The 24,318-nt window shown below is 39.6% G+C and overlaps 1 protein-coding gene across 1 annotated transcript; it reads right to left on the reverse strand.

Annotated features, from left to right (window-relative positions):
• Positions 1-3,516: 3,516 nt before the first annotated feature.
• Positions 3,517-13,873, reverse strand: LOC139131228 (DOMON domain-containing protein FRRS1L-like). Its single transcript, XM_070697200.1, has 6 exons — positions 13,854-13,873; positions 12,099-12,377; positions 11,636-11,731; positions 8,147-8,294; positions 4,465-4,614; positions 3,517-3,694 (listed from the first exon to the last, which is right to left on the reverse strand). Exons 2-6 carry the CDS (start codon positions 12,354-12,356, stop codon positions 3,651-3,653), a joined length of 696 nt encoding a protein of 231 aa, XP_070553301.1. The 5' UTR covers positions 12,357-12,377; positions 13,854-13,873; the 3' UTR covers positions 3,517-3,650.
• Positions 13,874-24,318: the final 10,445 nt, after the last annotated feature.

Here is a 24,318-nt window from a genome sequence, read left to right on the forward strand (position 1 = left end):
ACCAGACGTCAGACAACTAGCCAAAAGACACCATAAAATCCTGCAGCTCTCTGAAAGAATGTCTATGGTTTCCCCTACACCTCCCCTCATTTCGGACAGAGTTTGTGCCAATCTTGGCCAGTTGATTGTAAGACACAGATTACAACAACAACAACAACAACAACAACAACAACAACAACAACAACAACAACAACAGAATAAACGGAGCTCACGGCCATGTAATGATACTAGATGCAGAGTAATGTGCTCACAGATGGTCACCACGGACAGCACAATAACAAGTCATAGCAACGGTAAAACCTTCAAAATAAAGGGACAGTACAACTGTAATACTGAAAATGCCATTTATTGTGTATTTTGTGATATATGCTTATGTCAGTATGTTGGCCAAACTAAAAACAAAATAAGGTACAGAATGGCCGGTCACAGAAGCATGATAAAATGTAAAAACAATGATCTCGATAATCCAGCACTATTTGTAAGTCAGCATTTTAACCTTCCCAACCATTCAGTAAAGAATATGAAAGTCATTATCTTGGAAACGGTTCATAACAGTGATCACAATGGTAAAAATTCTAGGGACATTGTTGAAACAAAGTGGATATTTTACTTAACACCATGTATCCAAAGGGACTCAATAGAGAGTCACCCATTCCTGCTATAGTGTAACTTTTTATTCAATCATTGACTTTCGGGTATTTTTCACCCTCCCTGTCAGTTTGACTACATACGGGTGATACCTTTATTTTTATCACATTTTTTATCACATTTGTTTTTCAACACATTTACATCTTTTAAGTATTGACATTGAATTTTACCCTGTATTTTTACCACTTTTTTATTGTGATGGTGATCATTATTATTTAAGACTTTTACATCTTTTTAGAATATTGACATTGAATTTTACCCTGTACTTTTACTAGTTTTTTATTTTGATGGTGAAATTTTCACTTCAGTAGAGTTCTATTTTCTCCTGGCTTAAATATTTCAGTACCGGTTGGTTTTCCTACAGCTGTCTCTCCACTTTCTAAGACATTGTTGGTTCATTTGTATTCTACACCGTATTGCACATTTCTTACGTCTGCATGTGATGTACATCGCATTCAACATATGTCAATCAGCTTGTAGGTGTCAATCACCCAATACATTTCAACCTCTGCTCTGGTTGGTTCAGTGTCATTTCCATCTTGACAGTCAACAAGTGAGTACAGTCTTGCGTTGTTCCACAACTCTTTGTGTAGTATAGATCCTCGTGTTGAGCCCGAGGTCCAGTTACCAGTAAAAGTACTTTTTTATAGAGTTTCGCTTTTCAAATTCGTTTCAATTTTTTAGCTTCCTGTATTTCCTTTCACATGCTTTATAGTCTGTTATCCGTTTATTTCAGTTTTTACCTGATGAAGTGGGATTAAGCCCACGAAACGTCGGACAATAAAATTTAGTTTGTAGTGAAGAACACTGTGTCCTAGAGTTGGTGCTGCTTGACCTATCTGTTAATATATATATATATATATATATATATATATATATATATATATATATATATATATATATATATATATATATATATATATATATTACCAAAAATACAACGCTCTTCCGAGAGGCTGTAGGCCGAGGGGTCACGTTATAGCGATTTATTTCTCCGTAACGCAAGGTTACGAAGGGTAGCCTAGGGGTGCTATAGCCCGAATAAAGCCCAGGTTATAGGTGCTTTATAACACACCACATGCTCATGCTCTTCCATGCTCTTGCTTTAGATGTCCTTTGATGTATGGGCGCTGAAACGATACACAAAGAGAAGTTTGCAGGGCGATTCTCCACAGTGGGAATAGATGTGTCAGTTTCTTCTTCATAAAAAGAGGCAAAGTGTCCTTAGTATACCGTATAACGTCCTTGGTTGCACTTTAATCTTTGTTGTCAATGAGCTGTTCAAGTTCCTACGATGTTGAAACGAGCCGTTTTAGTCAAAGACTGGTTTCTTCTCCCGGGCGGTAATCGGTAATCACTCGCCATTGTTTCAAAGCTTGGGACGACACTGATGATCACCTGACCGCTAAAATATTTCCCTAGGGGAAATAGTGTTTGGAAAAATAATCTCTGACGTCACTTTTTTCGAACCATTAGGGACAAGTCGTATCTATTTCTTGTCGCGTGACGTGTTCTGACGAATTGCAACACGGTATGAGCTTATGTAGCATGTTATAGATAATGTGCCTCACCCATCCTAACATTTTGAATTTCCAGGCTTTTAAAACCAAAATATGAAGATTTTCGACCATGTCATATACAAATGTCGTTCATCTGGCTATTTTACGCCATAGTGTTACTTATAAAGGCATTCCGAAGGTCGTTTCTGCAACATGAGGGTAACATTGCCCAGGCGATTGACAAACTGAAAGCGTTGTCTGTGAGTTGAAATATGTCCAGTAGTCACGCAAATTTGACCCTGGAGATTTATATGAACCGTTAAATTTAGCACTTGCATTTCGATTCACACAAAGACTGCAGGTCTCGAGAGTATAAAAGAACAAGAGACGCATAGTAACGCTGTCTTTAAAATGAAATTTAAAATGAAACCCAAACATCAATTATTGTGACGTTGTAGATAGTTACAAGTAAATTTATTCGTTGCTGGGAAGTTCCAATCTTGATAAGAACGTTACGGTAGAATCTACGCCACGTGCTCTCTGTCTCTCTCTCTGTCTCTCTGTCTCTGTCTCTCTGTCTCTGTCTCTCTCTCTCTCTCTCTCTCTCTCTCTCTCTCTCTCTCTCTCTCTCTCTCTCTCTCTCTCTCTCTCTCTCTCTGACGTCGAAAACGAAGAATACATATATACAAGCCTCACACCCACGTGTTACGAAGTATGAAAGCAGCCTTCATTTTTCATAATAAGCTCAGAATTCCTCTCGGCTTCATGGCAAATTTGACTCGAAATGAAACAAGTATGCAAATTGGTAGCCCCAGCACTTATTTACTACAAACAGTTTACAATTATGTTTTTGAGTTTAATTTATTTTCCGAATATGTACAATTTAGAAGAGTCAGACAATAATTGTTGAACCACAAGTTAGTAAGTCTGTATCAGTACACATTGGGGATGTATCTATGATGAAAACAAAAAACAGTAAAGGTAGCGTGTTGAATCGAAGAACAGACTCAACCAAATTTACAGGCTCGTCAACATGTTTGTAATTGAAGGACCGAAAAGACAAGCAATAATAAGTATCAAAAATAGTAAGTTAGAAACTCTTGGATATTATTTACAACTTTTAAGATTTACTGAATTAATCTTTTTCCTTTGTATCATACGAGAAAAAGTCTAAACTAAAATACCTAATCTCGTACGCACGGTGAAGATCAAACATGTCGAATTTCCCCCAGCAGGTCAGCATACGGCCGACAGTTTGAGGGCGCGCTCATAAATCAACAAGTCATCAGCATGCACTAAAAAGGTAATCTACGGCTCTGCCATACTAGTAGTAGGAATTTTGAATTCTTTGCAAAAAGCATCTGTGCAGAAAAAAAAATTCGCATATCCTAAAGTTCAAAGTGAGTCTGCCGAAGCCATCGGAGGGCTGCGTAAGGCCACAGCAAGGATTATCACGAAGCTTCATCGTCGGTCAATGTCATCTGTTTATCGTGTCCTCGATAGTTACAATCCTATTACTGCAGCCAAGACCATGACCGCAACCAAAACTGCAAACAAGAAATAATGCAATATCGACAATTTAAATAACATGAATGAAAAAGAATGGATACTCAGAAACACTCAGACATTTAAATTCCCCCGGCCCGTCTGCCGAAAACTTTGTCCAGCCAAGGTCTGCCGATACCGGATATACCTCATCAATTGTAAAAGGCGCTTAAATAAAATTATTTCTTTGCCGTCCGTGTGCTGGTAAGTTTTCACAACAATTAAGAAAAAAAACACAATGTTAATACTATTACAAAAAGATAGTATTTTTCCAAAAGAAACGAAATCAAAAATGAGCTTATCTTAATACTCTTGTGTTCTAGCTCGTAGGTTTTCCGAAAATCCAAGGGCGGCAAACAAAGAATTTCTTTAAATGGCCTAAGTGTAAATGTGCTGTTACCTTTTGCCTTCTTGTTAGTGAGATATGTTAGCGATATCATCCACAAATTCATTCGCACCCCTCTGTCTATTCCTCCTCCCCCTCCCTCCCATCCTGTCGTCTGCACTCACACGGAATCAGTCATTTTTTTTGCCCAGATACGTAGTGCGTACGAATCGATTTGGGTCGCCATTACAGTCACAGAATCTCTACGTGGATTTCAAAATATAATTGTTTGCTCGAACTTCTCTCCTAACGTATCAAAGAGGTAGCCTATTCTGGTCAGAAGAGTGAAAAAAGGCTTAAGCCCCCCCCCCCCCCCTTCAATGCACTTTTCTTAAACTTACGTGACTGGCAGTCTGCAATGCCGGCATAAACAGAAACGGTCCCTACCTGAAACTTTACCAGACACGTCGATGGTGGCGCTGTCGTGAGATTCGTGCGAAGAATGGTCCGGGTCACCAGCATTGATGTCATCGGTACTGTCGAAATCGACTTTCATTAAAGAAGCCTTCGGCAAAGTTTCGTGTTCAGTGCACGTTCCTGTAATGAAAAATATAGTAAAGACTTTATTCCCCTCTTCAACACAAACGTATATTCTATGCAGCAGTATCAATTACTTGCTTTGCTCAAAACGTGTAACGTACTTTACATACACTCACAGACACACGCACACACTTAGACTGAAAGATCCGTCGCTCTCTACGCCTCCCCTCTTGAGAGGAGGGGAGCATAGAGGGCGTCCTCGAGCGACGGATCTTTCAGTCTAGCACACACTCTCCCTGTCTCTGAATTAGTCAGGGGTTTCATTAAGAGCCGGCAGCCGGCGAAATTGACCGGTTACTCTCACGATTTCGCCGGCTACTTTTTCGGAAAATTTGAACTCTTTCATAGCTAAAGTATTGTTTACCTCCTGAAATGATACGGACAAGTTTAACAAGCTGTGTAATCAAACTTTTCAACGGCTTTTAAGTGAAAGAAAATTTAGAAGACGAGCGACTACCACGATCGCCTGTATACTACGATGCAGTACGGTCTTGCGTATACTGCCTCAATAAAAATCGGAATTGCAACGGACGATTCTATTGGCTACCTGATTGCTGATTCCTATGTGGTGACCTTTATATACGCCAATGAAATCGTGCATACTACACCTGTCGGCCGTTGTTAGCTCAACGCAAAATGGTCGATGAACAAATGAAGACGGGAGCGATCGCAAGGTCAAGCTTCGCTGTGCGATCTTCGGTTTTGCAGTGGACCAAGAAACAGGAGAAGGATAATTACGTGGATTTAACCTGTTTTCGAAGGCAATGACCTGATGTTTTTCTCACGAAAAAACTTCCCGATTACAGTTCGAATTTTAGTAGGCCGACGTGCCGACGTATGATATGTAGGCCGCGGCTTGTCGGTCTGGCCATAGAGAAACATGGATAGAGTGGCAACGGGTATTGTTTAAGGCGTGAAGCGGTTACGTAACCCATCCATGTTCGCCTCGCCTCAGGTTGCTCTCGCCTCTCTTTTCCGAAGAGTGCCGACCATGAATCCTTCGGTAATTTTCGGATTTTCGCCAATTGTTAAGCGAAAGTATGTTCGGCAAAGTTTGTGTTGTTGTTGTCGTGTGGTGCTGAGCAGAATTGACGTGCTGGCGAAAACGGGAGTGTTTTGAGCTTCAGAAAAGTGAGTTTTACCGTTTTAAAAATTCCTCTCATATTTTTATGAATATATAATGAGTGTGTTTGAACCAAATTTGAAAGTCATTTATCGATACTGTCTGGTTTTACTAAATGGTTTACGGTCAGTCATACTGTCTTTTACACGTGCGTCAAGGAAGGACATGTTTATGAAACTGCTGGCGTGTTATGTTTTGATTGGCGTGAAGCAGTGTTTCTGGCCTGAGAGCTCACAAAGTAACTATGGTTGCTACGCGACTGGCAGTACGATGCCATCTCGTCGTATTTTTCGCATAATCTCGTGTAATTATCAACCACAATACAAACAAAGCCTCCAAAAAGTTTAACACCTTTGAAGCTCATTTTAATATAAAAAGCCAATAGTCTACCGAGACGACCATGGAACAAAAGGCATGCAAGTGTTGCCACTCTGTCTATGTTTCTCTGTGGTCTGGCCACGCCAATTAGCTAGACCGAAAAGCAGTACATATCATACGTCCAGCTGGTTATATATACCTTCACATTTACGCCTACTGCAGTGCAACGCACGACTGCCTGAATAAGAATGTCGCCCAGAGTGGTTTAAAATAAGATCAGACCTCTAAATTCACTTCACTTCGTCAGGTTAAATCCAAATGTGAGCTTCAGAACGTACAAATTTTCATATCCTATATCAAGGTTCTTACTTTGCATACCCATATTCAAATAACCTTGAGGGTCTTTGATTCTATTTGCGAAATATGGTAATGATTGTAAGTTTTTATCATTATTCGTCATATAAATTATCCTTTTTACCTCCCCAGTGGTATAAAAGTTCTTCATCTACAGATTTCCATACCAAACATCAGGGTTCTTAATTTTCAGCATAACATTGTACATTAAATTGAAAAGTTTCTCATTTACTGTGCTTAAAATATGAGTGTTTCATCCAGGATGGCATCAACAAGGGGATTTATATTTAGGCCTAATCTCCGAGGAAAATGGCTTTTATGATATGACCACAAATTGCTCTGGAACACTGCTGACAATTCTCCTAAAAATACTAGAAATTCAAGTGACCGTGAGCTGTAAAAAGTGAATTTTAGCTCATTTTTCAGGGTTTTCGGCCTTCGGCCGGGAGGGGGACACCCCCTCCCGGACCCTACCCCGACGACGACCGCTTTGTTGGCATGCCAGCTGAAAGCCGCCCACTTTTCCATTCTGGCCCCCTACTTCAAAACTTAATGAAACCCCTGAATTAGGGGTGCCTAGGACATTCAAGTTGAACGTGGTAAACTGACGAACTTCGTAAATGATCATAAATTAAATCTCCCGCGATTCGCAGTAAAGCGGGAAATTATTGTCTTGTTAAGACGTCACGTGCCAGTGCGGGGCCAATCAAGTGATTGGATTGCTGTTCAGTACAGGTGTTGTTGTGGTGTATTTATAAAGTTTTGAGAGCTTTGTGATTACAGTCTAGCAGTGCTTCTCTTCGTGCATGTTTAGTGTAGTTATAAACGACATTGACATTGTAAGGTTTATTTTTTCCTACTGTAGTTATGAATTTTCTTATTTTGTTTCGATTGTTTTTTCTGTCATGTCAATACTACCATTAGGATCTTGGTCCTAATTTTCAAGATGATACCCGACATCTGTTGCGAGCATATGTAGCATAGTATTCGGGTACATGTTTCCAGAGTTTTTCCCAGTTTTGTTTTGTATTTAGGGTTTTATCTCTGGTTTTTCTTGGACGGCTATATGCTCGTAGTTTGTTATTGAGCGATTTGCATGGTATCCTTGTTTGGTCTTCCGTTTTCTTGTTTCTTTATTTAAGTGCTGTTTTTTCAATTAACGCGGGAGCTTGCAGTCAGTAAGGAACACCGCATCACCCATATAGTATGTGTGTAGTTTGGTGTTTCTTATTTGCATAAGAGTCGGGATAAGACTTATATATAATTATCTGTTGTCAGATTGTAACGTCCCCAGAAAACTTTTTGGGGGTTTCTTGACTCCTGAGTTCGGAGGGCCACTGAAGAAACCGTATTCAGTGACTAATTAAAATTATATTGTCTGAAACAAAATGAAATGAACAGCAAAAATCATCGATAGAAGAAGCACATTTTATCGGTTTTGCAAAAGGGCGTCATTTCACATAATAGTGTCAATTTTCGACGATTACCGAAGAGCTGCTTTGACAAAGTCTGTGACGGTGTCACAGCAGTGGCTTGCAGCATCGCGAATTGCAGTGAAAGGTGTCAAAACATTTCCTCTGGTGTCTAGATCACCAATGTGCTAGATCCAAATTCAGGCGGAGGTTTACATGCATGTGACACGGTTAGTGTAACTACATATGTGACGCTGGACATTAATTCATGAACATGCGGTGCACGTCACACTTGAACTCTTAATAAAGATGAAATGATTACCGCCAGTGCAGGGTCCGGTTCCCATCAGCAAGAAGAAGTCCATCGCCAAGTCGAAAAATTCAGGATTATTCGACATAGACTTGCTGCGCGAGAAAGAGCATGATAAAATTCCATCGTTGGTGGCGCTTGACATGCCTGACAGCCCAACCTGCAAATGAAGAAAAACGGCCGTAGGTGCATGTACTGCATGTTACCAACACCAACGAATTCATTCACAGATAGAAATATAACCATAACTTGACACGTGGAATATGTGAGGTGACCATGTTACAGGTTTTAGGGCTATGTATAATTGGGTACTGCTATGGCGTGGAGGTTGTTAATGCAATGATATGAATCTATAGTAAGTGCACATTATAGTTGATTTAAACTTTATTTCTTGTCTTTTGGCATCCCATTATCATTAATATGCCTCTTACCAAATTGGTATGATTACGATACAAAAAAGATAATTGTAGCTATTTTCATTGAGGGGTGCAGGTAAGCGTGTGTTTAGATTGTATTAACCGCAGTGTACTGCCACAGATCGGACGTTGACATTAGGTGGCGTGCTGACAAGGAGACAGCCTGCCGAGACGCGACACGAAACAGTCTCACAACTGTGGGTCTTACTTATTGAATAGTCTCTTCATTACTACGATTTCGGTAATCCAGCAATCGTAAAGACCCTGGTATTGCTTTTGCGGACTGAAATTTATCGTACAGGTCCTAAAGGTCGGGCCTGTACACGTGCACGCCCGCCGAATGAGTGAGGTCCGTAAAACTCGTACCATTGCTGCATGTGTTCAAAAGTAATTTCCTGCAACGGTCTTGAGATAACGATTGAAGCAACAGTTTTTTTTTTCTCAAATATTAAAACGCATCCGCATCCCGGCGGCCAAGGATTGATCTAGATGTGACGTCATTGGTTTAACTGTAGAACTCTAAAGAATAAACTGATACACTCTGGCTAGCAAGGAATAATAAAATCTTTGGAGTTGGGAGTTGGTGCAGAGCCCGGAAGGGACAACAGCACGGAGAGGGAGGGTCCCCGGGACCAAAGCGCTTAACCCACCACCGCCCGTCCCAATCGGGGGCAGTTGCAGTCTGTTTGAAGTTCGTTCAGATAGTTGAAATGATCCTGGGCTATGTACAACATCTTTAATTTCTGTGCATGTCAAATAAAGGCGTTCTTGCCGACCATGCCAGGAAGCGGCTCTAGACGGCCATGGTGTTAGTTGTAACCTTCAAAAGGCAGCAAGATCCGAGAGTGCAGATGGACATCAAAGGTCACACTATTTGGTAAAGTTTGTAACCATTTCACAGTGCCAAGTGTGCGACGGATAATGGCTTTGCTCATACATCACTGAATGGTGACCGTACTCAGTTCGATGTTCCATCTTTTCAAAACAAACGGCGATAACCACGCGTCACGCTCTAATTCTACACTTGCTTTGAACAGGTAAAAATTATCAACCGATATCGATCGCCCGCTCACTACTGTCGCCATTACGACGTTTTGACATGGTCCGAGTCCGGCGCTGGTTTGTGTTGTACGAATGGGGACATTTTCGTAAAGCGTTGCTGTACAAGTAGTTAGCAGGATGGAAGTAATTCAGAAATGCGGGCAAATGCCCGCATATTGACAAGGGCACCCGCTGATGGCGCCGCTCACTGAACAGTTTCAAGACTGAGATTTCACATCTATGGAAAATACTTACAATGCTTACAGGCAAGCCTTGCCACTTCGATGCCTGGTATGCATGCTTTTAACACACACTGAATGACTGGATTGTTTGTACAGGAAAACGGCAGAAAACCGACACCGAAATATATCTGACATGTAACCCTTGAGACAGATTACTATCACCAGTCTAGGGTGCAAATTAATGTCTTTATGACCAGATGGCTATTGACTCACACACATCCAAATTATAGTCAGGCACACTTTTATGTAACAGAAACATGATGTTTATCATGTCCAGTCATTAGATTCCTTTCTGTTAATGATATTCGATTTCGATTCAGTTAATCATCAGTTTTTGGTTCACAAATTAAATTATTACGGCATACATGGAAACCTACTCTCTTGGTTTTGTTCGTACCTAGAGGGTAGGAGACAAAGGGTTGTCATCGGTGGGCACGAGTCTGCGGAGATGTGTGTTCCCTCTGGTGTTCCTGAAGGCTCACTACTGGGTCTGCTTTTATTTATTTTATATATCAATGACCTACCCATGTCTATCCATCATTCGACCATGTTTCTGTATGCCGATGATTCGAAATTTTCTCGGATCATCAAAACTGAATCGGATTGCAGGCTACTGCAATCAGATATCTCTCTTGTTGGTAATTGGTGCAAAGCATGGAAAGTTAAACTAAATCTTAAAAAATGTTTTGTTATTTCATTCTCCAACAAGCGTATTCTGGTTCATTCCAATTATAAGCTTTATAAGCAATCAATCACACGTGTTGATGTCATCAAGGCTCTTGGCGTTTATTTCTCCAAAAATCTAAGCTTTGTACATCACATCAATTGAACAATCAAAAGAGCACATCAATTGGTCGGTTTTATTAAACGGACTTGCTGCGACTTCACTTATACCACTGCCATCAAAAGTATTTACATTGCACTTGTTAGGAGTATCCTTGAGTATTGTTCGGTAGTGTGGTCTCCACACCAGACGTCGTACATTGACAAAATTGAACGAGTTCAGAAGAAATATACTAAATTTCTTTGTTTTAAGGAGGGTATGGAGTACAATGTTGATAATTATTTTACATTATGTTCTTATTTTAAACTTTCGCCTCTTTTTATTCGTCGTCAAGTTTTAGATCTTTGTGTTATTCACAAGTGTGTCAATTTCATCACCGATTGTCCAGATATTAATAGCTCCTTCAATTTCTTTGTGCCCCCAAGGCGTCTCAGGTCTTCTGACCTTTTCCGGATACCAAATCACCGCGTTAACCTGTCTAAATATTGTTTTTCGTCTCGGGCAATGTCACTTTTAAATAGTGTCTATCGTTTTGATATTGATTTGTTTACCAGTCTTAGCTCTTTTAAAATCAAAGTGTCATCTGTTTTATTATCTCTTGCTGATAGTTATTTTACTACCGAGAGTTTTTGATATTTGTCAGTCTCTGTTGTTACTTGTTTAGTGCCTTTTTTAATTAGTTTCTGCATGTTGTAATTTGTCTTTTTCGTGTTTTAATTTTTCTCGGTTTGCATCCAGTTATTGGGCTATGCCTGTTGGATGTCAGAATGAATAAATTAATAAATAAATTAAATATGAAAACGTTTAGTGTGTGTAAAAAAACATAACTTATCCACTACTAACCTATGCTGTATCTTTTTTTCAAAGAAGATTTTCTTTAGCTTGTTTCGGACTATTTATACTTTTGAGGAAATAATATCAACAAAGTTATACGAGGGGTACTGTATCTCGGACATATGTCACATGTGTGAAGTTAACGTGTAACGTTCGTTCTAATGTTAACGCTCGGTTCACTTACCGTATTACCGGGTCTGTTAACTTGACCTTCGTTGTAAAACGTCTTAATGGACGTGGAGGACCCATCATTGACACACATCACCCCGCTGTCGTTGCCCTGCGTCAAATGGAAAGAAATTTCAGAAAAAAAGTACTTTTATCTGACACGGACTAACAAGTCTACACGTTACAGAGACGATACGGCAGGTGATAAGTTCATAATTGTGCATTCGCATAAGGGAAATCTCAACAAGAAGAAATGCGCAATTTTGTACGATAATTGCAATATCATGATCATGCAGACACCGTGAACTGATCATAATGATATGTGTATAGGTACGGGTATGATTCAGCGTTTTATTATTAAATTGTGATGGACAAATTCTTAAACTGAAGCTTACGATTGACATAATATATGACTTACTGGCAAATTTCTGTTAGATGTAATAATTACTGCGAAAATAAATTCAACTTGAAACTCTCACCATCTTTTTGTCATAAGAAAACGCGACGGCTATCCAGCCTTCGGCATTTGTTGGTTCTCCAACGATCTCAAAGTCAACGTTGCCACCATTCTCCTTGTACGAGAGGAAAAAGTCGCACGTGTCTGCGCTAGGGTCGCAGCGCTCCGGGTCCGAGTAGCATGCCTTGTCGCTTCCACAATCAGTCCTGGTGATCGCAGTGCCGTTGGCCATCACGGCAAAACATATCATCAAGCAGATAATTTGCAAATTAAACTCCATGGTAGACGCTGCTGTTGTGTCCTGTTGAGAAAGCAAATGACACTTCATACACGTCAAGTTTGCAGCCGAAATTTTGCCATCGTCGCACGCATTTGATGAGTCACGAGCACTGTACGCTCGCCACCAGACTGCAACGTCCAAATCTAGGAAAAGCAAAACACATTATGGTCCATAAATCAGCAAGCGACAGTGTTTCGAAACAGGGGTTATTTTTTAAATGTATCATTTTATTTCAGTACACTAATATTAAAGGGAGAGGTAGTCAGAACTGCACTTTTTAAAGGTCGTGTGGGACCCACATGATCAATTTTAACACTGTATGCAGTTGAGGTACGTTTGCGATCCACAATGGCCAATTTAATTTCCATAATGTGCATCGTAAAATGTCGCTGCTATGTTGACTTGCATCTATATATCGTGCAAGCAGTATATTGTTTGTCAACAAAAGAGCCGCACAAGTGAAGTTCCGACCCCTTCCCTTTAAATAAAATCTTCCCTAACGGTATAGATACGTAAACATTCTCCGACGTGAGATATGTACAAAGCTATACATACATAGATAGATACATTCATACATACATATATACATACATAAATACATACATACATACATACATACATACATACGTACGTACGTACGTACGTACGTACGTACATACATACATACATACATACATACATACATACATACATACATACATACATACATACATACATACATACATACATACATACATACATACATACATACATACATACATACATACATACATACATACATACATACATACATACATACATACATACATACATACATACATTGATAGATAGATAGATACATAGATAGATACATAGATAGATACATACATACATACATACTTCATACATACATACATACATACGTACGTACATAGATACATACATACATACATTCATACATAGATAGATACATAGATAGATACATAGATACATAGACATACATACATACATACATACATACATACATACATACATACATACATACATACATACATACATACATACATACATACATACATACATACATACATACATACATACATACATACATACATACATACATACATACATACATACATACATACATACATACATACACACACACACACACACACACACACATACATACATACATACATACATACATACATACATACATACATACATACATACATACATACATACATACATACATACATACATACATACATACATACATACATACATACATACATACATACATACATACATACATACATACATACATACATACATACATACATACATACATACATACATACATACATACATACATACATACATACATACATACATATATATATATACAAGAAAATAATTTAAAGTTTCGTTGGGTAAGTTTGAGCAACTTAAGAATTTAAAAGCTTCGTTTTTCGAAGCGTATAGTCCCTTATAGAGTATAAATGTCGCCTTACTCACCGAACACAAGGCGTCGCTGTATGGAAGCTAACTGTGTAGAGACATGTTAAACAGTGTGGTACAAGGGATTAACGAACTACTGTTATACGAAGGCTGTATACGGATCACTGATGCCCCGAGGTAGCTGCACCCACTTTCCGAATGTTAAAAAAGCGACCGCAGTTGGTTTTGTCCTAATCACAGTCCCTCATGGGGGGACCGTGTCCTAATATTCACTTGCGTAGCGTGTCGGTGAATCACGTAATGCTAATGGCATGCACAAGGCAACTGATCCTCGACAATCTGACGCCGACCACTTTGCAAGACGAGTTGGTACCGTGTGTTGCAAGTTCGAGTCCAATGAAAAACTGACTTTATTTCCTTCCATTTCACATGTGACCATAAACTTGTGTTTTAAAGTATCATTTTTATTAGTTTGATGATGAACCCTATGTTGTCACGATGGAGAATTACCGCAACATTGAAGTCTGGAATGCCAGAGAGTATTAGAACTTTTTTCTGTCAACAGACAAATATTGTCATCAATGTATTATGAGCAAATGACGTATGCAAATTTGGGCACTTTCATCTAATAAACTTCTCCGAGTTATCGACTACACGACAAAATCGGCGGAATTATAAAAAATTAAGACACCAATTTCCAACATTTTGATGGGAGTCTTCGCCGTAAAAAAACTTTTTATTTTCGACGAAAGAAAGTTTCGGATTTCAATTCAATTTGCGAATGCTATACACAGTTGGGTACGGCACGGACCGCGTACCTGCGCAGTTGGTTGAATGTCCACTTTTGTTCGGACTGATTTTAAAGAATACCGTGCCATCGCCTTTATCTCCGCCGCATCATTTACAAATAGTTCGGCCCATTTATTACTAGCACAGTACCAGTTTTGCAGCCCCCTCGGTCGCAGTCCATTGATTCTTTATGTGCAGAATCAGGATTTGGTTTCGTGGGCACATTAGAAACAAGATGATTTTCACGCTTTCGTGCATGTAGTAGTCCGACGATGGAAACTTCGTTCTACTCATCTGACAAATCTTGCGTGGTGAGAACCACAGTTATCCTGTAATCACACGGTCACTGACAGCAAAAGAAGAATTTCCGAAAATTGAAAACTCAAAATAAAACTGGCCAACAGTTTTAATGTGTGTACTTTCCTTTCCGTACACTTAGAAGAAGATATTACGCGCATTTTTAAAAGTTACATGCGATGAGCAGAAACATAATGCTTTTGCCGAATCGGAACACAGCTACGATCGATGCTTGCCCGCTTGTGCTCGCTTGAAGCTTGTTACATTATGACTGGTCGGTATTTTGGTTGTCCATCTATGCACAAGGTTGTTTTCGAGCCATAACAATCTAACAGAATTATATAGGAACACCAATAAAACTGCCACAGCTCATCTAACACCTGAACACGGACGACCCCACATTCTCGCCACACCTCTACGAGTATTTATTTTATTTGTTCACATGATCGGAATAACCCGTTTACAGGCACAATTGAGTGAAAGTTTCCCAATTGGGCCGTTATCTTTCAAATGCTCCTACAAAATTCATAAAACAGCTGTACACATCAGAAAAATCAATGACATTTAAAACAATAATAAGTAAGGGGAAAATCATGACAAACAATAATGAGCAACAACAAAACAAAAATTAAAATTAAAAACAATTAGAGTACGTTACAAGGACACTTTGATCCCTCGAGTCTCCCCTATCCTAGTTTCTGAAGGCCCTACGAATTATTTCATCCAACTTTAAACTCACACAAAAGGAACAATGTAGGCATTGAGGGTAGCTCATGGCGACATCATTGCATACAATAACTCGAGTTCAAGGTCACGACGTGCCCAAAACTCTTTAGAACACATCGGTACCGACCTCATTACTTTCTGGTGTTAAAAGTGAACCGTCTGAGTCAGCATTGCTTATTCTGTGAACATATTTGCAATGTTACTCTAAAACCATGCCTGATTAAAATCACGTGACACTTCCCAAATATAAAGTTACGTTCCCCATAGACGTATGTCTACATTAGTACATGTGATCTTTAATTGGTTGAAAATGTTGACGATATCCGGTAGATATGAAAACTAAAGTAAGGTTACTTGGAGTCAGCAGTGCTTGTTCTGTGACCTAATTATGTTACTCTAAAACCATACCTGATTAAAATCACGTGATACCTCCAAAATATATAATTTCGTACCCCATAGACGTATGTCTATGAAAACTAAAGTAGGATTTCTCCATCTTTCGGTACACCATACGGAGTAGTTCACATGTCCGTCCCCAGGGGTGTGGGCGGGGGAGGGTTGTCGTGGTCCCAGCACAGGTTTCTTGCTGTTATTGTTTATCTTATTTTAATACGTTTGAGTATGATACTTCCAATAATGATTTATACTGCCAGCCAAAAATGCCTTGGTCTTATAGAACTGACAAATATCTTAAACTGCAGCAACGTCGGCTGGTTGCTTGTTTATATCTTTCATAAAGCTTGCATTGGATATCCGTAGCAATATCGTTGGTATCAAATGGTTTTGTGTTCCTTTTTAACTGTGATCAAGTCGTTGCCTGTCTGACAAGAAAAGATCCGCAAACATTCTCTGAGAAATCGTATTGGGTTAAGGCCCATAATCTCTCTCTCTCTCTCTCTCTCTCTCTCTCTCTCTCTCTCTCTCTCTCTCTCTCTCTCTCTCTCTCTCTCTCTCTCTCTCTCTCTCTCTCTCTCTCTCTCTCTCTCTCTCTCTCTCTCTCTCTCTCTCTCTCTCTCTCGTTTGACTGCGCTATGCGTTGCATGTTTTTCTAATCTTTTGATTCTGTACATAATGTAGACAACGGTGAAAATTTGTCGATTCTTCGTTGTCGTTATGATACACGTACCGGTACCGATCGCCCATCACTTGCATTGAATTCAAAGCTCTCGGTTCATTTCTTTGGTGTTATTTTCTTAGTCTTATTGTCGACTCAGTGAATACAAAACACTATACGAGTACACCTGTGCGTTTCGAGCGCCCTCTGGAATCTAAATGTGTATAAGCTTTTGTTTAACCTGTGATGTAATGCTCTGCTATACGATGTTTATTTTGTTCGCGTAAGTCTAGCCGACTGTCCTCAAAATTGTCACAAAACTGCACAGGGGTTAGGTCAGGGCATAGACGTACCACAAGATGTCATATCCGTTTTGAAACGTCGTCTCACAATATGATTATAATTGAAGGCGGCAAGTGCATCGTCGCTCATTGTCAATGTCAAGTGTTAATATCGCCGACCTGTAAAGATCAAAGCGAATCGACAAATTTTCAACGATGTTTGTAACTACTCGTTCAAGCACGGAGAGACGTTTTGCGAGAGCTCGTACAAGCAGAATTTACATTCCGTCACGTCTTCACGTGACGTCGCAATGGTGACATCATCAGCTATCAACAAACATTACGATAAGAGCAGTTACAAGGACACTATTTTCAACAACGAAAGCATTGTAATACACCCATTCACCTTGGAGCTGCCTACACCTATAACACTGACAAAAATAATTTGCATTTTTTACGCGAACGGTTATGGCGACTGGTTTTATGAGTATAAAAGCATGCAATCTCCAATTCCCCAGCCACGCCTTAAGATTTGAAACATTAACAAAATTATCCCTGCTAATTGACAGTGTCCGCTGCAGCGCGTGCGTTTTTATATGCCAAACGTTGTTACAGTATGGTCATTCTTTCGCCAGTGATCGAAACTACACCGTAACCAAATTCAGTGGATAACATACTACGGCGCTGTCCAATACGATATGGACATGTGTACATGTACACAGCAGGGCACGGTAGTATAGTTGCGAAAATCCTGTTGTTCGGGTACGCAGGGGTCATCTATTCACCCTTGCTTTGTCGGTGCAATCAATTGGACAGGGTCTGTCAGTTTCAATCGTAGGGCTCGAAGAGTACTATACCTTTCGGTATTGTCCAAACCATTCAGCTACAACGTAACATAACGAGTATTGATTCTGTGCGCAATTTAAAAAATAACTTAGGTCTTGAAATATGCGAGTGTACTATATATCCACTTGGATGGTTCGAGTGCTGATATGTAAGTGAATTTGAACTTCACGCTGAAAATAGTATCTCACCTCAATCAGAAGTCGCCGGCAGAAGAGCTTACCAATGTTCTATCGGTCCTCAAGTGTAGGGAAAAATATGTTTTTGTACTTTCACCTCAGATTGGGTGCCACTCCAAACCGCTCCAAATCGATTCTTTCAACGACGCTGAAAGATGTATTTACCACGTGCAAATACATCTCTCTGTGATTCGCCAATAGACGATGAATAACGATAGGAAGTACCTCTCACCATCAGAACTTTCGAACGCGAGTCGGAGACTCAGAATTTTGTCAACGGTTTCCACCGACGCACTGTGGCATCCCCGAGATTGTCCTGTATACACAATGGCCTGATCTGAAGCAATGCCGTTTTCTGTACGGGTGGAGTCGATTGAGAAAGACAGGTATATATTTAGTCGTTTTCACTGAGGATCAATGACCGTGTCAAGGAGTAGCCACAGCTATCATACATATTTATAGTTATATGTACATATCTCCAAATGGCTTGGACTTCGGCATTTCAATGAACATCCCTGAGCGTTTGTGAGGATTTTGCCCAACGCGATGGTGCATTGATACGTGGTTACACCAATACCGTGTTAAAAGTTAATACATTACCTTTGTGAGACGAGCAGACAAGAAAGAATGGCCTTGCAATGATGTCTAGCGTATGCAATAAGAACAAAAAGCACACAATCAATTTTTTCGAGGAACATTTATTTGATGCGCCAGATGTTTAATTACAATTTTACACGTTACTCTTGTTGGTGTAGGTTCAGTCCCTCCACACGCATAAGCTAAAGTATAGAAATCGGAACTATAATTTTAAAAAAATTCTTTATCGACTAAAAGGTTTCAGCAATATTTGAAATCTTTGAAAGATACTTTTTAATACTCTATTATTTTTTATTCCCGTCAAAAACACTCATCGGTACCAAATGGGCGTTTTACAATTAAGTCACCACATGCTCATGTTAAATTCATTGGTTCTAGTAGACGACTTAGCGATTCATTTGTTAGACGACTTAGCGTTACCCTCCCTTCCAGAACACCATGCAATATTTTTGCATTTGCGTCGCCCGTGTGCGACGACATTGGGTAGCAAGAGCCTGGAAATGTAAATACTTAACCTTTCGCTCAAACTTTCCGTAAGATAACACTAAACCATTCCATTCAGAAACCAAAAAATAAAAATCTAATTACCTAATATTTCCCGACGCTTGAAATTCGAAATGACGCCATTCATGTATCAACTCTCTTTGGGAAAAATTAAATTTTCGATGTTCATAAAAATCAGCAGGTAAAAACTTTATTTAATCCAACAGCTCAAAAATATACGAGGCGCCAAATGTAAAAAAATAATTTACATACATACATACATACATACATACATACATACATACATACATACATACATACATACACACGCATATATATATATATATATATATATATATATATATATATATATATATATATAATCATACGCATAGAGTGTATTCATTCAGACATGTATAATACATACATACGTTCATACATACATCATAGGTATACACGTAAACACATAATTTCGCACAAACATGCATAAACACACACACTACACATACAGACATAGATACATACACACATACATACACACACGCATATATATATATATATATATATCACAGTGCATAATCACAGACACTACACATACATACATACATACATACATACATACATACATACATACATACATACATACATACATACATACATACATACATACATACATACATACATACATACATACATACATACATACATACATACATACATACATACATATACATACACACACACACATGCATACATACATACATACATACATACATACATACATACATACATACATACATACATACATACATACATACATACATACATACATACATACATACATACATACATACATACATACATACATACATACATACATACATACATACATACATACATACATACATCGGACTTTGATACAGCTCGAAGATTTTACATTGAGCCTCGTTTTCGAGGCAGCTGCTGACTTTTACAGTATCTGACAGCGCTGCAAAATCTTATATATACAGCCTCGTTCTGATGAAGCTGTGCTGAGTAAGTTTCTTACATATAGAACCTCGTTCTGATACAGCGATGCAGCTGCAAAAAGTTTATATATATCGGGCCTCGTTCTGATGATACAACTACACACAGCAACTTTTTACAAACAGTCTCGTTCTGAGGGCACAGCTATAGCTGGGAAGTTTTATACACAGACTCGGTGGGTAAATTTTACATACAAACTCGTTCTGAAGAGAGCTATAGCTGAGAAGTTTTATACACAGACTCGGTGGGTAAATTTTACATACAGACTCGTTCTGGAGACACAGCACGATGGGAAGTTTTATACACTTACTCGGTGGGAAAATTTTACATATACAGACTCGTTCTGAAGAGAGCTATAGCTGAGAAGTTTTATACAAAGACCTGGTGGGAAAATTTTACATACAAAGTCATTCTGAAGACACAGCACGCTGGGAAGTTTTATACACAGACTCGATGGGAAACTTTTACATACAGACTCGTCTTGGATTAAGTGTAATACCTAGTGTTGCTGCGGATCCGTAGCCCAACCACTCCCTTTGCAACACAACCAGCAAAGGGAGTGGTAGGGCTACGGATCCGCAGCAATACCTAGAGATGCTTGTGATCAGAAAGCGTGATTGAACTCTGCCCGGTATCGTACGCGGCTAAACCCTGGCAAGACGAAAGCTAATACACGCATAGTGCTGGTGCTTGTGCTATTCAGTTGCATTTGAACTTTCCGGTTTATTTCGATCTAGTAAGCTAGCCACAGCAATGATCGTGGTATTGCTATCAGGTGAGATCACCACTGATCTGGGCTGCTCGTAGCCTAGCCCTGTGTACATGTCTGTGTGTTCCCGGCGTTATACGGCTGTGATGGAGGCCGTATAACGCCGGGAACACACAGACCTGTACGCAGGGCTACTCATCAACCATACAACAGCGTCAACCATACAACGATCGTTCACTGAGACCGCTGCAGTCCATCAGATGTGCAACGAACTTTCGCGGTCTACGCAGTTTCACAGGCCCACGGAACATTTCGTAGATCGTCGTCGGATGGGAAGTGACTGACACTGTGAGGCTGAAGGCCGAACCTCGGTACTGTATAAGAATACCAAGGTATGACACAGAAAAATCGACTGGTGGCCCGAAACAAACGAAATAAAGCATCTACCTCAAAAAAAATTACATCGACCGGATATATATATATAATTCAATTTATATTCCTCCTTTTGTTTTACCTATGTTTCACACGGGGGTCACCCTGTTTTCGTAAGTTTGAATTGGGGGGCACTTTTTGACGTCGGCAAAAAATAATCCACCGCACCCCCCCCCCTAGACCGAAGAAACTGACTAGTCCCTAATACAACGGTTGTGTTTACGAGCATTAGAAATGATCAGACACTCAAACACCAGTAAATCAGCGACGCTCAACCGACAGAGTATATGAGATTCATTGAAGACGGCGTGGAGGTCGCAAGAGATCTCTGTCTACCTCCATGCCATGTTCAATGAATCTCATATACTCTATCGGCTGAGTGTCGCTGATTGACTGATGAATGGGAATGTCTGATCATTTATAATTCTCGTAAACACAACCAAACACCATGCTCTATGTACCGCCATTCTCCTTGCATCGAAAGCCCCAAGGAAAGCCCAAGACCAAGAATTGCTGTCTTGTTACCCAAATTTGCCTTCATCTATCATAGTGCATGGGTTTATTGCACCAAAATTTCCGAGCATATTTTTGTCTTTATTCTCTTAACTCTGTAGACCGCAAAAGTAGGTTGCACAGCCGACTGCAGTGACCTGCAGTGAACGAGCATTGTGTGGTCGACGCCTAGCGCATGTCCTTTGTTCTACGAACAGCCCAGATCCGATGTGGTGATCTCTCCTGATAGCAATACCACGGTCATGCAATATTGTCAATATTGTTGTCGCTAGCACAAAATAAACCTCAAAGTTCAAATGCACTTGAATAGCATAAGCGCTAGCAATATGCGTGTATTAGCTTTAGTCTTGCCAGGGTCTAGCCGCAAAAAAGGCAGCTCACGGCCGGGCGGGCTGTGCGCGGTCTTTTCCTAAGGTGTTGCTGTGAAGCAGCAGCCACTACAGGCCAGCGCTGCAAAGAAAACAGGTCCGAAAAGCCAGCGCACGGCATATGGGCTACAATAATTGCGCCTAGCCTGGGTCATTCTTAGCCCTGCCATGGTACCTTCTTAGCTCCATGGCCCTGTGTACGATACTGTTTTCCCAGCGCGGCACGAGAGGCCTACCGCGTCCTGTCAAGCATCTTCAACGCCGGGAACGCACAGCATCGTTTTGCGGCTGTATCAGTCAGCCAGAACAAGTTCCTATATATACATAATTTTTCAGCTGTATCAGTGAGTCAGAACGAGGTTCTATGTATATAAAATTTTGCTGCTGTATCAGTAAGTCAGAACGAGGTTCTATGTATATAATATTTTGCTGCTGTATCAGTAAGTCAGAACGAGGTTCTATGTATATAAAATTTTGCAGCTCTATCAGTATGTCAGAACGAGGTCCAGCTGTATCAGTAAGTCAGAAAGAGGTTCTATGTATATAAAATTTTGTAGCTGTATCAGTAAGTTTTCGTGGCGAGGCTCGATTGTCGTATGTATGTATGTATGTATGTATGTATGTATGTATGTATGTATGCATGTATGTATGTATGTATGTATGTATGTATGTATGTATGTATGTATGTATGTATGTATGTATGTATGTATGTATGTATGTATGTATGTATGTATGTATTGTGTGTATGTATGTATGTATGTATGTATGTATGTATGTATGTATGTATGTATGTATGTATGTATGTATGTATGTATGTTGTATGTATGTATGTACGTATGTACGTATGTACGTATGTACGTATGTACGTATGTACGTATGTACGTATGTACGTATGTATGTATGTATGTATGTATGTATGTATGTATGTATGTATGTATGTATGAATGTATGTGTGCATGTGTGCATGTGTGTATGTATGTATGTATGTATGTATGTATGTATGTATGTATGTATGTATGTATGTATGTATGTATGTATGTATGTATGTGTGTATGTATGTATGTATGTATGTGTGTGTGTATGTATGTATGTATGTACGTATGTGTATATGTATGTGTGTATGTGCGTACTTATTATGTATGTGTGTATGTATGTATTCTACATGTATGAATGAATACGCTATATGCGTGCGCGTATTTTTTTTCTATGTGCATGTATGTATATGTATGCATATGCAAACATATATGTCGGGCAATGTATCTGTATATGTGTGTATACACACGCACACATATATATGTATATTTTCCACCTTTTCTATCTCTAAAAAAAGCTTGATTGTGTAAATTATTTTTTTTACATTTGGCGCCTCGTAAAAATAAGCCCTCCCCTTCAAGTGGTATACCAAAAAGGAAGCGCATTCGTTATTGTATCTTCTGAAATTTGCATATACTTCGGGGCAGTTTCTAATAGTACGCATATTTTAGTAAACTTGTTAGAAACGACCGAACTGTATATCCGTGTATGGTCCTGGTTACTGTTTGAAGGAGTGGCTTTAAAATGTGATTGACTACAAAGGCTCTTTCACGATTTATTCCTGTGCCCTGGTCACCTGCCCATTTGCAAATCGACTTCATAAAATTCGAACCATGACCTGAAGCAGGGAGATGGAGGTCGTATGCAAAGTGTAACAATTCGTCATGCTGTCACAAGGCAACTTACATGTAAAAGTATTGGCAAGGATGAATATTTGGGCCCTAACATTTGAAACCATGACGATGAGATGAAGGGGTGGTATGGACGTAGGTTTTGGTCTGGGGTTTTTTTTTTACAGAGTATAGTGCATAGAACACCCTCAATTGCTATGTTTCAGCCTTCAGTGTGTCTTGATTGTTTATGATGCACGCCGTCCCTCCCACAAGGCGGGACCGTTGGCGATGTCAGGAGGTACGGTTAATAGTAATAATACCGGCCCTGTACTGAGAAAGGCTACTTTTACACGTAGTGTGAAGCACAGACAGTCATGACTATGCTTGAAAGGGACCAAATTGTCTGACTTATAGATGTTGGTTTATGGCAATGCAACATATATAACCTTGCTTCTATGACCATAGACTGTCGACGCGCTTCTGCTGTCCAGGATATCGATCTGACCGAACAAGGACAGACAAACATGTTAAACGCACCAACACGGTGTCGATAGAGGAGCACACTCTTATTATCACAGT

Source organism: Ptychodera flava, chromosome 4 (assembly GCF_041260155.1).
Source record: "Ptychodera flava strain L36383 chromosome 4, AS_Pfla_20210202, whole genome shotgun sequence".
In the NCBI taxonomy this organism is placed as follows: domain Eukaryota; kingdom Metazoa; phylum Hemichordata; class Enteropneusta; family Ptychoderidae; genus Ptychodera; species Ptychodera flava.